The 18,342-nt window shown below is 44.8% G+C and overlaps 1 protein-coding gene across 3 annotated transcripts in view; it reads left to right on the forward strand.

The window, feature by feature from the left end:
- Window positions 1–11,071: 11,071 nt before the first annotated feature.
- The window catches only part of man2c1 (mannosidase, alpha, class 2C, member 1), an 80,629-nt gene continuing 73,358 nt past the window's right edge, over window positions 11,072–18,342 (forward strand). For 2 of the 3 annotated variants that reach the window (XM_046352122.1, XM_046352123.1), the window contains exons 1-4: window positions 11,072–11,272; window positions 11,546–11,671; window positions 12,187–12,310; window positions 16,032–16,102. In XM_046352122.1, the coding sequence (XP_046208078.1) occupies window positions 11,172–11,272; window positions 11,546–11,671; window positions 12,187–12,310; window positions 16,032–16,102 (422 nt within the window). In that variant the 5' untranslated portion in view covers window positions 11,072–11,171. Of the gene's footprint in view, window positions 11,273–11,545; window positions 11,672–12,186; window positions 12,311–13,306; window positions 13,358–16,031; window positions 16,103–18,342 lie in introns of those variants that run through there. The other variant, XM_046352124.1, reaches the window with a different exon arrangement.

The following is an 18,342-nucleotide window of genomic DNA, read 5'->3' on the forward strand; positions in this document are numbered from 1 at the left end:
AGTCTACTGTACCACTGTAGTCTACTGTAGTCTACTGTACCACTGTAGTCTACTGTACCACTGTAGTCTACTGTACCACTGTAGTCTTCTTTTGTCTACTGTAGTCTACTGTACCAGTGTAGTGTTCTCTTGTCTACTGTACCACTGTAGTCTACTGTACCACTGTAGTCTACTGTAGTCTACTGTACCACTTTAGTGTTCTCTTGTCTACTGTACCACTGTAGTCTACTGTAGTCTACTGTACCACTGTAGTGTTCTCTTGTTTACTGTACCACTTTAGTCTACTGTAGTCTACTGTACCACTGTAGTGTTCTCTTGTCTACTGTACCACTTTAGTCTACTGTAGTCTACTGTACCACTGTAGTCTACTGTACCACTGTAGTCTACTGTAGTCTACTGTAGTCTACTGTACCACTGTAATCCACTGTAATCTACTGTCGTCTACTGTAGTCTACTGTAGTCTACTGTACCACTGTAGTCTACTGTAGTCTACTGTACCACTGTAGTCTACTGTACCACTGTAGTCTACTGTAGTCTACTGTAGTCTACTGTACCACTGTAATCCACTGTAATCTACTGTCGTCTACTGTAGTCTACTGTAGTCTACTGTACCACTGTAGTCTACTGTAGTCTACTGTACCACTGTAGTCTACTGTACCACTGTAGTCTACTGTAGTCTACTGTAGTCTACTGTACCACTGTAGTCTACTGTAGTCTACTGTACCACTGTAGTCTACTGTAGTCTACTGTACCACTGTAGTCTACTGTACCACTGTAGTCTACTGTAGTCTACTGTAGTCTACTGTACCACTGTAGTCTACTGTAGTCTACTGTACCACTGTAGTCTACTGTACCACTGTAGTCTTCTGTAGTCTACTGTACCACTGTAGTCTTCTGTAGTCTACTGTACCACTGTAGTCTACTGTACCACTGTAGTCTTATGTTGTCTACTGTACCACTGTAGTCTTATGTTGTCTACTGTACCACTGTCGTCTACTGTACCACTGTAGTCTACTGTAGTCTACTGTGCCACTGTAGTCTTATGTTGTCTACTGTACCACTGTCGTCTACTGTAGTCTACTGTACCACTGTAGTCTTATGTTGTCTACTGTACCACTGTCGTCTACTGTAGTCTACTGTACCACTGTAGTCTACTGTAGTCTTCTGTTGTCTACTGTACCACTGTAGTCTACTGTAGTCTACTGTACCACTGTAGTCTACTGTACCACTGTAGTCTACTGTACTCTACTGTACCACTGTAGTCTACTGTACCACTGTAGTCTACTGTAGTCTACTGTAGTCTACTGTACCACTGTAGTCTTCTGTTGTCTACTGTAGTCTACTGTACCACTGTAGTGTTCTCTTGTCTACTGTACCACTGTAGTCTACTGTACCACTGTAGTCTACTGTTGTCTACTGTACCACTGTAGTCTACTGTAGTCTACTGTAGTCTACTGTACCACTGTAGTCTACTGTAGTCTACTGTACCACTGTAGTCTTCTGTTGTCTACTGTACCACTGTAGTCTACTGTACCACTGTAGTCTACTGTACCACTATTGTCTTCTGTGATCTACTGTAGTCTACTGTAGTCTACTGTACCACTGTAGTCTACTGTACCACTGTAGTCTTCTGTTGTCTACTGTACCACTGTAGTCTACTGTAGTCTACTGTACCACTGTAGTCTACTGTAGTCTACTGTACCACTGTAGTCTACTGTACCACTGTAGTCTACTGTACCACTGTAGTCTTCTTTTGTCTACTGTAGTCTACTGTACCAGTGTAGTGTTCTCTTGTCTACTGTACCACTGTAGTCTACTGTACCACTGTAGTCTACTGTAGTCTACTGTACCACTTTAGTGTTCTCTTGTCTACTGTACCACTGTAGTCTACTGTAGTCTACTGTACCACTGTAGTGTTCTCTTGTTTACTGTACCACTTTAGTCTACTGTAGTCTACTGTACCACTGTAGTGTTCTCTTGTCTACTGTACCACTTTAGTCTACTGTAGTCTACTGTACCACTGTAGTCTACTGTACCACTGTAGTCTACTGTAGTCTACTGTAGTCTACTGTACCACTGTAATCCACTGTAATCTACTGTCGTCTACTGTAGTCTACTGTAGTCTACTGTACCACTGTAGTCTACTGTAGTCTACTGTACCACTGTAGTCTACTGTACCACTGTAGTCTACTGTAGTCTACTGTAGTCTACTGTACCACTGTAATCCACTGTAATCTACTGTCGTCTACTGTAGTCTACTGTAGTCTACTGTACCACTGTAGTCTACTGTAGTCTACTGTACCACTGTAGTCTACTGTACCACTGTAGTCTACTGTAGTCTACTGTAGTCTACTGTACCACTGTAGTCTACTGTAGTCTACTGTACCACTGTAGTCTACTGTAGTCTACTGTACCACTGTAGTCTACTGTACCACTGTAGTCTACTGTAGTCTACTGTAGTCTACTGTACCACTGTAGTCTACTGTAGTCTACTGTACCACTGTAGTCTACTGTACCACTGTAGTCTTCTGTAGTCTACTGTACCACTGTAGTCTTCTGTAGTCTACTGTACCACTGTAGTCTACTGTACCACTGTAGTCTTATGTTGTCTACTGTACCACTGTAGTCTTATGTTGTCTACTGTACCACTGTCGTCTACTGTACCACTGTAGTCTACTGTAGTCTACTGTGCCACTGTAGTCTTATGTTGTCTACTGTACCACTGTCGTCTACTGTAGTCTACTGTACCACTGTAGTCTTATGTTGTCTACTGTACCACTGTCGTCTACTGTAGTCTACTGTACCACTGTAGTCTACTGTAGTCTTCTGTTGTCTACTGTACCACTGTAGTCTACTGTAGTCTACTGTACCACTGTAGTCTACTGTACCACTGTAGTCTACTGTACTCTACTGTACCACTGTAGTCTACTGTACCACTGTAGTCTACTGTAGTCTACTGTAGTCTACTGTACCACTGTAGTCTTCTGTTGTCTACTGTAGTCTACTGTACCACTGTAGTGTTCTCTTGTCTACTGTACCACTGTAGTCTACTGTACCACTGTAGTCTACTGTTGTCTACTGTACCACTGTAGTCTACTGTAGTCTACTGTAGTCTACTGTACCACTGTAGTCTACTGTACCACTGTAGTCTACTGTAGTCTACTGTACCACTGTAGTCTACTGTACCACTGTAGTCTACTGTTGTCTACTGTGCCACTGTAGTCTACTGTACCACTGTAATCCACTGTAATCTACTGTACCACTGTAGTCTTCTGTAGTCTACTGTACCACTGTAGTCTACTGTAGTCTACTGTACCACTGTAGTCTACTGTACCACTGTTGTCTACTGTTGTCTACTGTACCACTGTAGTCTACTGTACCACTGTAGTCTACTGTAGTCTACTGTACCACTGTAGTCTACTGTACCACTGTAGTCTATTGTTGTCTACTGTATCACTGTAGTCTACTGTACCACTGTAGTCTACTGTTGTCTACTGTACCACTGTAGTCTACTGTAGTCTACTGTACCACTGTAGTCTACTGTTGTCTTCTGTACCACTGTAGTCTACTGTACCACTGTAGTCTACTGTTGTCTTCTGTACCACTGTAGTCTACTGTACCACTGTAGTCTACTGTTGTCTACTGTACCACTATAGTCTACTGTACCACTGTAGTCTACTGTAGTCTACTGTACCACTGTAGTCTACTGTTGTCTACTGTACCACTGTTGTCTACTGTACCACTGTAGTCTACTGTACCACTGTTGTCTACTGTTGTCTACTGTACCACTGTTGTCTACTGTACCACTGTAGTCTACTGTACCACTGTAGTTTGCTGCAGCACTGAAGTATCATGTCCCTGTACTGTACCAGAAATTAAAGTGTCTTTAATTGGTCTCGAACCAAGTTACATGTTCCTCCACAAAACACAACAAAATCGATCCATACCTCATGGTGCTGGACCCAGTCAGGTCTTTAACAGAACAATATAACTATCCATGGTGCTGGACCCAGTCAGGTCTTTAACAGAACAATATACCTATCCATGGTGCTGGACCCAGTCAGGTCTTTAACAGAACAATATAACTATCCATGGTGCTGGACCCAGTCAGGTCTTTAAGTGTGAAAACGGGTGGAACCACAAAACATTTGGGAAAATCAGAAACCTGGAAAACAGAGAACGGAATTTGGGGGAAAAACTGAATTTTGCAAACAAATATTTTAAAAGGCCTTCCAACTTTGGAGTGTCATCCTGCAGCACAGCATTTTGGGTAAAGTTGAGGTCAGGTCCAATATTGACTCTGCACCCAGGAGCGATTGAAGCTGGACAATGCTAGAAATGCTTTAAAGTAATATATGCTATTTTGCAGACACTTTGAGCCAAAGCGACTTACAGTCACGTGTGAATACATTTCTACGTATGTGTGGACCCGGGAATTGAACCCACTGTCCTGGTGTTGAAATGCTCTACCAAGATGCATGACAGGGTTATGAATACTTTGTAAACCCTCAATGTAATATAATTTACAAGGCCTTTATTCAGCGTTGCTTATGCCACCCTTTATAAAGCACAGGTTTATGTCATATTTGACCTAATGGGTTATGTTAAATTTGACATTAATGGTTATGTCCCACAGTTATGCCACCCTTTATAAAGCCTTTATAGAGCATGACATACAGTAATAGATGCTTTGTGACACATTGATGTAGTGTGTTTATGAAGGCTTTCTGAAGCCTTAATGAGATGCATGTCATTTCAAGCGGGACCATATTGGGTCCTTGTTACTTTGCGTTATATTTTTGTAAACATCTGAGTGATTATTATTTTTAAGAAGAATCTGATTATTAAAACTATACTGAACAAAACTTTTAACGCAACATACAACAACTTCAAAAAGGTTTTACTGAGTTACAGTTCAGAGAAGGTTTTCAGTCAATTTAAATAAATGTATTAGGCACTAATCTATGGATTTCAGAGGACTGGGAATACAGATATGCATCTGTTAGTCACAGATACCTAGGTAGGGATGTGGATCAGAAAACCAGTCAGTATCTGGTGTCACCACCATTTGCCTCATGCAGCACAACACACCTCCTTCACATAGAGTTGATCAGGCTGCCGATTGTGGCCTGTGGAATGTTGTCCCACTCTTCAATGGCTGTGTGTGAAGTGGATATTGGCCCTAACTGGAACAAGCTGTCGTACACATTGTTCCAGAGCATCCCAAACATGCTCAATGGGTGAAATGTCTGGTGAGTATTCAGGCCATGGAAGAACTGGGACATTTTCAGCTTCCAGAACATGGGGCCGTACTTTATCAAGCTGAAACATGGTGTTGGATGAATGGCCCGACAATGGCCCTCAGGATCTCATCACGGTATCTCTGTGCATTCAAATTGCCATCGATAAAATGCAATTGTGTTCGTAGCTTATGATGTCGCTCTTGCTGCTGGTGATTCTCTGATCCTCTACGCAGACGACACCGTTCTGTATACTTCTTCCAGACTCACATTAAGCATCTCCAATCCAAAATGAAATCTAGAATCGGCTTCCTATTTCACAACAAAGCATCCTTCACTCATGCTACCAACCATATCCTTGTAAAACTGACATTCCTACCAATCCTTAACTTTGGCGATGTAATTTACAAAATAGCCTCCAACACTCTACTCAGCAAATTGGATGCAGTCTATCACAGTGCCATCCGTTTTGTCAGCAAAGCCCCTTATACTACCCACCACTGCACCTTGTATGCTCTCGTTGGCTGGCTCTCGCTTCATATTCGTCACCAAACCCACCAAACTTATCTCAGCACACTAGTTACGATAACACCAACCTGTAGCACGCACTCCAGCAGGTATATCTCACTGGTCACCCCCAAAGCCAACTCCCCCTTTGGCCTCCTTTCCTTCCAGTTCTCTGCTGCCAATGACTGGAACGAACTGCAAAAAAAGATAAAAATCACTGAAACTGGAGACTTATTGTAACGATCTTCGTCTTCATCGGATGAGGAGTAGGAAGGATCGGACCAAAACGCAGAGTGGTAAGTGTTCATGATTATTTATTATAACAGAACACAAAAACACGAAAATAACAAAGTGAATGTAAGAAATGAAAATCGAAACAGTCCTGAAAGGTGAAAACATAAAACAGGAAACAACTACCCACAAACACCAGGTGGGAAAAGGCTACCTAAGTATGGTTCTCAATCAGAGACAACGATAGACAGCTGCCTCTGATTGGGAACCATACCAGGCCAAACACATAGAAAAGAAAACATAGAAAAACAACGTAGAATGCCCACCCCAACTCACGCCCTGACCAAACCAAAATAAAGACATAAAAAAGGAACTATGGTCAGGGCGTGACACTTATATCTCCCTCACTAACTTTAAGCATCAGCTGTCAGAGCAGCTTACCGATCATTGCACCTGTACACAGCCCATCTGTAAATGGCCCACCTAACTACGTCATCCCCATATTGTGATATATTTTTTTGCTCCTTTGCACCCCAGTATCTCTACTTGCACATTCATCTTCTACACATCTTTCACTCCAATGTTTATTGCTAAATTATAATTATTTCGCCACTATGTATTGCTATTTATTGCCTTACCTCCCTATCTTACTACACTGTATATAGACTTTTCTACTGTGTTATTGACTATACGTGTGCTTATTCCATGTGTAACTCTGTGTTGTTGTATGTGTCAGACTGCTTTGCTTTATCTTGGCCAGGTCGCAGTTGTAAATGAGAACTTGTTCTCAACTGGCCTACCTGGTTAAATAAAGGTGAAATAAATAAATAAAATTAAAATGCCTCTCCATACCATAACAACACCGCCACCATGGGGCACTCTGTTCACAACGTTGACGTCTAACCACTTGCCCACGTGACGAAATACAAGTGGTCTAATACAAGAGGCCTGTTGAATGTACTGCCAAATTCTCTAAAACGACGTTGGAGGCGGCTTATGGTAGAGAAATTAACATTCAATTATCTGGCAACAGCTCTGGTTGACATTCTTGCAGTCAGCATGCTAATTACACGCTCACTCAAACCTTGAGACATCTGTGGCATTATGTAGTGTTGCAAAACTGCACATTTTAGAGTGGGCTTTTATTGTTCCCTGCCCAAGGTGCACCTGTGAAATGATTACGCTTAATCAGCTTCTTGATATGCCGCACCTGTCAGGTGGATGGATTGTCTTGGCAAAGAAGAAATGTTCACTAATGGGGATATAATCAAATTTGTGTACAAGATTATAGAGAAATAACCTTTCGGTGCGTATGGAACAATTCCGGGATCATTTATTTCATTTCATGAAAAATGGGACCAGCACTTTACATCAGTGGTCATCAATCGCAATCAACTGGTCGATCACCAAACATTTCTGTAAAAAAATAAACAATAAATCCTTTTGTTACTTAAAAAACAAATTGTTTCGTGCACTTGATTCAGCAGCCCTGATGCCTGGAGGTTTTCCATTTGAACCATTTCATTTGTCTGAAGGTTAAACTCCGCCGACACCGCAGGCCCAGAGAGAAAATCAAGTGCACCTATAGGCCTACTGCTGGCCAATCAGACAGTTCAGATCACAATTTCCTCATGCCGTAGAAAGATGCCTCCAATGCACAGGAACATTTCACTTTCTCTGGTCATATGAGTAACAGCGCGAGTTGGTACACGAGGCAGAAATAATGCAGTGTGACTTGAGTTTCGCCATCAGCTAGAAGACTGTGTCCCCTTTTCTCAGTGGAGGGAAGGAGGGCGGAGGGAGGGTGAGAGGCAGCCTTACCACTGCACCATCCCTCCCCTCAGACTGACCATCAGCTAGAAGACTGTGTCCCCTTTTCTCAGTGGAGGGAAGGAGGGCGGAGGGAGGGTGAGAGGCAGCCTTACCACTGCACCATCCCTCCCCTCAGACTGACCATCAGCTAGAAGACTGTGTCCCCTTTTCTCAGTGGAGGGAAGGAGGGCGGAGGGAGGGTGAGAGGCAGCCTTTACCACTGCACCATCCCTCCCCTCAGACTGACCATCAGCTAGAAGACTGTGTCCCCTTTTCTCAGCGGAGGGAAGGAGGGCGGAGGGAGGGTGAGAGGCAGCCTTACAGCTGCACCCTCCCCTCAGACTGACCATCAGCTAGAAGACTGTGTCCCCTTTTCTCAATGGAGGGAAGGAGGGCGGAGGGAGGGTGAGAGGCACCATCCCTCAGACTGACCATCAGACGCAGGCCATTGGTCCAGTAAATATATATATATATATGATTATGCTCACTTAGCTGTGCTTCACAAGAAATACAACAAAATTACTAGTGTGATCATCTTTTTTTTTCACCTTTATTTAACCAGGTGGGCAAGTTGAAAACAAGTTCTCATTTGCAACCTGGCCAAGATAAAGCATAGCAGTTCGACACAAACACAGAGTTACACATGGAGTAAAACAAACATACAGTCAATAATACAGTATAAACAAGTCTATATACGATGTGAGCAAATGAGGTGAGTTAAGGGAGGTAAAGGCAAAAAGGCCATGGTGGCAAAGTAAATACAATATAGCAAGTAAAACACTGGAATGGTAGATTTGCAATGGAAGAATGTGCAAAGTAGAAATAAAAATAATGGGGTGCAAAGGAGCAAAATAAATAAATAAATTAAATACAGTAGGGAAAGAGGTAGTTGTTTGGGCTAAATTATAAGTGGGCTATGTACAGGTGCAGTATTCTGTGAGCTGCTCTGACAGCTGGTGCTTAAAGCTAGTGAGGGAGATAAGTGTTTCCAGTTTCAGAGATTTTTGTAGTTTGTTTCAGTCATTGGCAGCATAGAACTGGAAGGAGAGGCGGCCAAAGAAATAATTGTTTTTGGAGGTGACTAGAGATATATACCTGCTGGAGCGTGTGCTACAGGTGGGAGATGCTATGGTGACCAGCGAGCTGAGATAAGGGGGGACTTTACTTAGCAGGGTCTTGTAGATGACATGGAGCCAGTGGGTTTGGCGACGAGTATGAAGCGAGGGCCAGCCAACGAGAGCGTACAGGTCGCAATGGTGGGTAGTGTATGGGGCTTTGGTGACAAAACGGATTGCACTGTGATAGACTGCATCCAATTTGTTGAGTAGGGTATTGGAGGCTATTTTGTAAATGACATCGCCAAAGTCGAGGATTGGTAGGATGGTCAGTTTTACAAGGGTATGTTTGGCAGCATGAGTGAAGGATGCTTTGTTTCAAAATAGGAAGCCAATTCTAGATTTAACTTTGGATTGGAGATGTTTGATATGGGTCTGGAAGGAGAGTTTACAGTCTAACCAGACACCTACGTATTTGTAGTTGTCCACATATTCTAAGTCAGAGCCGTCAAGAGTAGTGATGTTGGACAGGCGGGTAGGTGCAGGTAGCGATCGGTTGAAGAGCATGCATTTAGTTTTATTTGTATTTAAGAGCAATTGGAGGCCACAGAAGGAGAGTTGTATGGCATTGAAGCTCATTTGGAGGTTTGTTAGCACAGTGTCCAAAGAAGGGCCAGAAGTATACAGAATGGTGTCATCTGTGTAGAGGTGGATCAGAGAATCACCAGCAGCAAGAGCGACCTCAGTGATGAGTGATGTACCAGTCAGTGATGAGAACATTACATTTACATTTACATTTAAGTCATTTGGCAGACGCTCTTATCCAGAGCGACTTACAAATTGGTGCATTCACCTTATGACATCCAGTGGAACAACCACTTTACAATAGTGCATCTAAATATTTTAAGGGGGGTGAGAAGGATTACTTTATCCTATCCTAGGTATTCCTTAAAGAGGTGGGGTTTCAGGTGTCTCCGGAAGGTGGTGATTGACTCCGCTGTCCTGGCGTCGTGAGGGAGTTTGTTCCACCATTGGGGAGCCAGAGCAGCGAACAGTTTTGACTGAGCTGAGCGGGAACTGTACTTCCTCAGTGGTAGGGAGGCGAGCAGGCCAGAGGTGGATGAACGCAGTGCCCTTATTTGGGTGTAGGGCCTGATCAGAGCCTGGAGGTACTGAGGTGCCGTTCCCCTCACAGCTCCGTAGGCAAGCACCATGGTCTTGTAGCGGATGCGAGCTTCAACTGGAAGCCAGTGGAGAGAGCGGAGGAGCGGGGTGACGTGAGAGAACTTGGGAAGGTTGAACACTAGACGGGCTGCGGCGTTCTGGATGAGTTGTAGGGGTTTAATGGCACAGGCAGGGAGCCCAGCCAACAGCGAGTTGCAGTAATCCAGACGGGAGATGACAAGTGCCTGGATTAGGACCTGCGCCGCTTCCTGTGTGAGGCAGGGTCGTACTCTGCGGATGTTGTAGAGCATGAACCTACAGGAACGGGCCACCGCCTTGATGTTAGTTGAGAACGACAGTTTGTTGTCCAGGATCACGCCAAGGTTCTTAGCGCTCTAGGAGGAGGACACAATGGAGTTGTCAACCGTGATGGCGAGATCATGGAACGGGCAGTCCTTCCCCGGGAGGAAGAGCAGCTCCGTCTTGCCGAAGTTCAGCTTGAGGTGGTGATCCGTCATCCACACTGATATGTCTGCCAGACATGCAGAGATGCGATTCGCCACCTGGTCATCAGAAGGGGGAAAGGAGAAGATTAATTGTGTGTCGTCTGCATAGCAATGATAGGAGAGACCATGTGAGGTTATGACAGAGCCAAGTGACTTGGTGTATAGCGAGAATAGGAGAGAGAACATGTACCAACTACAGATTATAACATGTACCAACTACAGATTATAACATGTACCATCTACAGATTATAACATGTAGCATCTACATAGGCACTTCTGGTTTTGGAAGGACCATAAAGGTAATGGGAATGGTGTACTCAGTCTCTCTGTGCTAGTTGTCTCATTTTACATGAATAACATAACTATATGTATGGTTTTTCAAATCCTTTGGTTTAAATAAATGTTGACATTTGATATTCTTTCTCATATTATACTCATATCATACAATTATTAGTGCACTATGCAGTAAGATACGGCCTAGAACGTTAGTGACATGTTAACAACAGCGACATCTAGTGGCTGATCAGCGCAAATACAATAGTATTTCTATTGTACTTCCGGGTCCACATGGTCCCTTCCTTGTTGTTTCTCTAAACTTCACGAAACAGTGGATAATTCATTGATTCTCCGAACATTGACCAGAGATATTATTAGTGATGTATCATCAACCGGTACTGAAGAACCGACGGACTCTTCTGGAACGAGCTGAGAAATTCATATCTGAGATTTATTTCACCGACTGCAACCTTAGGGGAAGGTAAATGTTATTTCTTAGCTAGCGGTCAAGTGCAATACCCACTCAATATGCCCAGCTAAGTAGCAATGTTTTGTTGGGCAGATGGAAGTTCTATTTATTGTGCAAAATGTTTGAATTGTCCGCGGGTGAAGAGAGAAACTGCTCCTTGTAATAGCTATTGTTTTCTGGGTAATGAATCCCCCTTCTGGATCTGGTTACGAGACACTGACAGCACTTTATGTGGCGATCTGAGTCATATAAAAACACGTTTCTTACGACATGACTTGTTTCCAGACTATATGGAGACGCCTGTCCCCTGGAGTCCATCTCCTCGTCTCTGTCACAGCAACGGATCCCTTTCCAAGAGGCTGTCAAACTGAACTTTGAGCCCTATCAAGTTGGTGATACCTTTGGACCTACGTAAGGACTGGAATATTTAGTAGCTCTCTTCGACCATCATGTTTGGTTAAATACCATGAATGAGTGAGTGAGTGAATGAGTGAGTGAGTGAATGAGTGAGTGAGTGAGTGAATGAGTGAATGAGTGAATGAGTGAGTGAGTGAATGAGTGAGTGAGTGAGTGAATGAGTGAGTGAATGAGTGAGTGAGTGAGTGAATGAGTGAGTGAATGAGTGGGTGAATGAGTGAATGAGTGAGTGAGTGAATGAGTGAGTGAATGAGTGAGTGAGTGAGTGAGTGAGTGGGTGAATGAATGAATGTGTGAGTGAATGAGTGAGTGAGTGAGTGAGTGAGTGAGTGAGTGAGTGAGTGAGTGAGTGAGTGAGTGAATGAGTGAGTGAGTGAGTGAATTAATTAACAAATGAATGAATGAGTAACTGAGTGAGTGAATTAGTGGAGTGAGTTGGTGAATGAGCGTGCAAAAGAACGAACAAACCAGAGAACCAACAAACTAGTATGAGTAATGTTTTATTACAGATGGTGGACATGCTGGTTTAAAGTATCTCTGAGGATCCCAGACTCCTGGAGAGGGAAGCAGGTCCATCTGAGCTGGGAGAGTGATGGAGAGGCCATGGTCTGGAGGGATGAGCAACCTGTACAGGTTCAACATTATATACACCCACATGAGCCTTACCTCATCCACCATACCACTACAGTACCTCAACCACCACACCACTACAGTACCTCATCCACCATACCACTACAGTACCTCATCCACCATACCACTACAGTACCTCATCCACCATACCACTACAGTACCTCATCCACCATACCACTACAGTACCTCATCCACCATACCACCACAGTACCTCATCCACCATAACACCACAGTACCTCAACCACCACACCTCATCCACCATAACACTACAGTACCTCATCCACCACACCTCATCCTGAGCTGGGAGAGTGATGGAGAGGCCATGGTCTGGAGGGATGAGCAACCTGTACAGGTTCAACATTATATACACCCACATGAGCCTTACCTCATCCACCATACCACTACAGTACCTCAACCACCACACCACTACAGTACCTCATCCACCATACCACTACAGTACCTCATCCACCATACCACTACAGTACCTCATCCACCATACCACTACAGTACCTCATCCACCATACCACTACAGTACCTCATCCACCATACCACCACAGTACCTCATCCACCATAACACCACAGTACCTCAACCACCACACCTCATCCACCATAACACTACAGTACCTCATCCACCACACCTCATCCTGAGCTGGGAGAGTGATGGAGAGGCCATGGTCTGGAGGGATGAGCAACCTGTACAGGTTCAACATTATATACACCCACATGAGCCTTACCTCATCCACCATACCACTACAGTACCTCAACCACCACACCACTACAGTACCTCATCCACCATACCACTACAGTACCTCATCCACCATACCACTACAGTACCTCATCCACCATACCACTACAGTACCTCATCCACCATACCACTACAGTACCTCATCCACCATACCACCACAGTACCTCATCCACCATAACACCACAGTACCTCAACCACCACACCTCATCCACCATAACACTACAGTACCTCATCCACCACACCTCATCCTGAGCTGGGAGAGTGATGGAGAGGCCATGGTCTGGAGGGATGAGCAACCTGTACAGGTTCAACATTATATACACCCACATGAGCCTTACCTCATCCACCATACCACTACAGTACCTCATCCACCATACCATTACAGTACCTCAACCACCATACCTCATCCACCATAACACTACAGTACCTCATCCACCATAACACTACAGTACCTCATCCATCATACATCATCCACCATAACACTACAGTACCTCAACCACCATACCTCATCCACCATACCACTACAGTACCTCACCCACCATAACACTACAGTACCTCACCCACCATAACACTACAGTACCTCAACCACCATACCACTACAGTACCTCAACCACCATACCACTACAGTACCTCATCCACCATACCTCATCCACCATAACACTACAGTACCTCAACCACCATACCACTACAGTACCTTAACCACCATACCACTACAGTACCTTAACCACCATACCACTACAGTACCTTAACCACCATACCACTACAGTACCTTAACCACCATACCACTACAGTACCTCATCCACCATAACACTACAGTACCTCAACCACCACACCACTACAGTACCTCAACCACCACACCACTACAGTACCTCATCCACCATACCACTACAGTACCTCAACCACCATACCACTACAGTACCTCAACCACCATACCACTACAGTACCTCATCCACCGTAACACTACAGTACCTCATCCACCATACCACTACAGTACCTCAACCACCATACCACTACAGTACCTCAACCACCATACCACTACAGTACCTCAACCACCATACCACTACAGTACCTCAACCACCATAACACTACAGTACCTCAACCACCATACCACTACAGTACCTCAACCACCATAACACTACAGTACCTCATCCACCATACCTCATCCACCATAACACCACAATACCTCATCCACCATACCTCAACCACCATACCGCTACAGTACCTCAACCACCATAACACTACAGTACCTCATCCCTCATCTCATCCACCATAACACCACAATACCTCATCCACCATACCTCATCCACCATAACACTACAGTACCTCAACCACCATACCACTACAGTACCTCATCCACCATACCTCATCCACCATAACACTACAGTACCTCATCCACCATAACACTACAGTACCTCATCCACCATAACACTACAGTACCTCATCCACCATACCACTACAGTACCTCATCCACCATACCTCATCCACCATAACAACAGTACCTCATCCACCATACATCATCCACCATAACACTACAGTACCTCATCCACCATAACACTACAGTACCTCATCCACCATACCTCATCCACCATAACACTACAGTACCTCATTCACCATACCTCATCCACCATAACACTACAGTACCTCAACCACCATACCTCAACCACCATACCACTACAGTACCTCAACCACCATACCACTACAGTACCTCATCCACCATACCACTACAGTACCTCATCCACCATGCCTCATCCACCATAACACTACAGTACCTCAACCACCATACCTCAACCACCATACCACTACAGTACCTCATCCACCGTAACACCACAATACCTCATCCACCATAACACTACAGTACCTCATCCACCATAACACTACAGTACCTCATCCACCATACCACTACAGTACTTCAACCACCATACCACTACAGTACCTCATCCACCATACCTCATCCACCATAACACTACAGTACCTCAACCACCATACCACTACAGTACCTCAACCACCATACCTCATCCACCATAACACTACAGTACCTCAACCACCACACCACTACAGTACCTCAACCATCATACCTCATCCACCATAACACTACAGTACCTCATCCACCATAACACTACAGTACCTCAACCACCATACCTCATCCACCATAACACTACAGTACCTCATCCACCATAACACTACAGTACCTCATCCACCATAACACTACAGTACCTCATCCACCATACCTCATCCACCATAACACCACAATACCTCAACCACCATACCACTACAGTACCTCATCCACCATAACACTACAGTACCTCATCCACCATACCACTACAGTACCTCATCCACCATACCACTACAGTACCTCATCCACCATACCACTACAGTACCTCAACCACCGTAACACTACAGTACCTCATCCACCATACCACTACAGTACCTCATCCACCATACCACTACAGTACCTCAACCACCATACCACTACAGTACCTCATCCACCATACCACTACAGTACCTCATCCACCATACCACTACAGTACCTCATCCACCATACCACTACAGTACCTCAACCACCATACCACTACAGTACCTCAACCACCATACCACTACAGTACCTCATCCACCGTAACACTACAGTACCTCAACCACCATACCACTACAGTACCTCATCCACCGTAACACTACAGTACCTCATCCACTATACCACTACAGTAAGTCAACAGACTAGTCTCATCCTCCGGGCTCTCTCAGCTTGCCTTGGGGCAAAGTCACAATAACAATCTGTTTTTAGTTATATGTGAACTGTGTGTTATGTACGCTAATCAAGCCTTAAGCCTTGTTCAAACACATCATTCTCAGGGGTTGACCTTGATGTTGTTATTTGATTGACAGGGGTTGACCTTGATGTTGTTATTTGATTGACAGGGGTTGACCTTGATGTTGTTATTTGATTGACAGGGGTTGACCTTGATATTGTTATTTGATTGACAGGGGTTGACCAAAGAAGGGGAGAAGACCAGCTACATCTTGACTGAGTGTCTGAAGGATGATGATCCACACAGGTTAGTGGGTTCTACATCCTGACTGTCTGGAGGATGATGATCCACACAGGTTAGTGGGTTCTACATCCTGACTGTCTGGAGGATGATGATCCACACAGGTTAGTGGGTTCTACATCCTGACTGACTGTCTGGAGGATGATGATCCACACAGGTTAGTGGGTTCTACATCCTGACTGTCTGGAGGATGATGATCTACACAGGTTAGTGGGTTCTACATCCTGACTGTCTGGAGGATGATGATCCACACAGGTTAGTGGGTTCTACATCCTGACTGACTGTCTGGAGGATGATGATCCACACAGGTTAGTGGGTTCTACATCCTGACTGACTGTCTAGAGGATGATGATCCACACAGGTTAGTGGGTTCTACATCCTGACTGTCTGGAGGATGATGATCCACACAGGTTAGTGGGTTCTACATCCTGACTGTCTGGAGGATGATGATCTACACAGGTTAGTGGGTTCTACATCCTGACTGTCTGGAGGATGATGATCCACACAGGTTAGTGAGTTCTACATCCTGACTGACTGTCTGGAGGATGATGATCCACACAGGTTAGTGGGTTCTACATCCTGACTGACTGTCTGGAGGATGATGATCCACACAGGTTAGTGGGTTCTACATCCTGACTGTCTGGAGGATGATGATCTACACAGGTTAGTGGGTTCTACATCCTGACTGTCTGGAGGATGATGATCCACACAGGTTAGTGGGTTCTACATCCTGACTGTCTGGAGGATGATGATCCACACAGGTTAGTGGGTTCTACATCCTGACTGTCTGGAGGATGATGATCCACACAGGTTAGTGGGTTCTACATCCTGACTGTCTGGAGGATGATGATCCACACAGGTTAGTGGGTTCTACATCCTGACTGTCTGGAGGATGATGATCCACACAGGTTAGTGGGTTCTACATCCTGACTGTCTGGAGGATGATGATCCACACAGGTTAGTGGGTTCTACATCCTGACTGACTGTCTGGAGGATGATGATCCACACAGGTTAGTGGGTTCTACATCCTGACTGTCTGGAGGATGATGATCCACACAGGTTAGTGGGTTCTACATCCTGACTGACTGTCTGGAGGATGATGATCCACACAGGTTAGTGGGTTCTACATCCTGACTGTCTGGAGGATGATGATCTACAGGTTAGTGGGTTCTACATCCTGACTGTCTGGAGGATGATGATCCACACAGGTTAGTGGGTTCTACATCCTGACTGACTGTCTGGAGGATGATGATCCACACAGGTTAGTGGGTTCTACATCCTGACTGACTGTCTAGAGGATGATGATCCACACAGGTTAGTGGGTTCTACATCCTGACTGTCTGGAGGATGATGATCCACACAGGTTAGTGGGTTCTACATCCTGACTGTCTGGAGGATGATGATCTACACAGGTTAGTGGGTTCTACATCCTGACTGTCTGGAGGATGATGATCCACACAGGTTAGTGAGTTCTACATCCTGACTGACTGTCTGGAGGATGATGATCCACACAGGTTAGTGGGTTCTACATCCTGACTGACTGTCTGGAGGATGATGATCCACACAGGTTAGTGGGTTCTACATCCTGACTGTCTGGAGGATGATGATCTACACAGGTTAGTGGGTTCTACATCCTGACTGTCTGGAGGATGATGATCCACACAGGTTAGTGGGTTCTACATCCTGACTGTCTGGAGGATGATGATCCACACAGGTTAGTGGGTTCTACATCCTGACTGTCTGGAGGATGATGATCCACACAGGTTAGTGGGTTCTACATCCTGACTGTCTGGAGGATGATGATCCACACAGGTTAGTGGGTTCTACATCCTGACTGTCTGGAGGATGATGATCCACACAGGTTAGTGGGTTCTACATCCTGACTGACTGTCTGGAGGATGATGATCCACACAGGTTAGTGGGTTCTACATCCTGACTGTCTGTCTGGAGGATGATGATCCACACAGGTTAGTGGGTTCTACATCCTGACTGTCTGGAGGATGATGATCTACACAGGTTAGTGGGTTCTACATCCTGACTGTCTGGAGGATGATGATCTACACAGGTTAGTGGGTTCTACATCCTGACTGTCTGTCTGGAGGATGATGATCTACACAGGTTAGTGGGTTCTACATCCTGACTGTCTGGAGGATGATGATCTACACAGGTTAGTGGGTTCTACATCCTGACTGACTGTCTGGAGGATGATGATCTACACAGGTTAGTGGGTTCTACATCCTGACTGA

The sequence above is a fragment of the Oncorhynchus gorbuscha genome, linkage group LG06, assembly GCF_021184085.1.
Source record: "Oncorhynchus gorbuscha isolate QuinsamMale2020 ecotype Even-year linkage group LG06, OgorEven_v1.0, whole genome shotgun sequence".
In the NCBI taxonomy this organism is placed as follows: domain Eukaryota; kingdom Metazoa; phylum Chordata; class Actinopteri; order Salmoniformes; family Salmonidae; genus Oncorhynchus; species Oncorhynchus gorbuscha.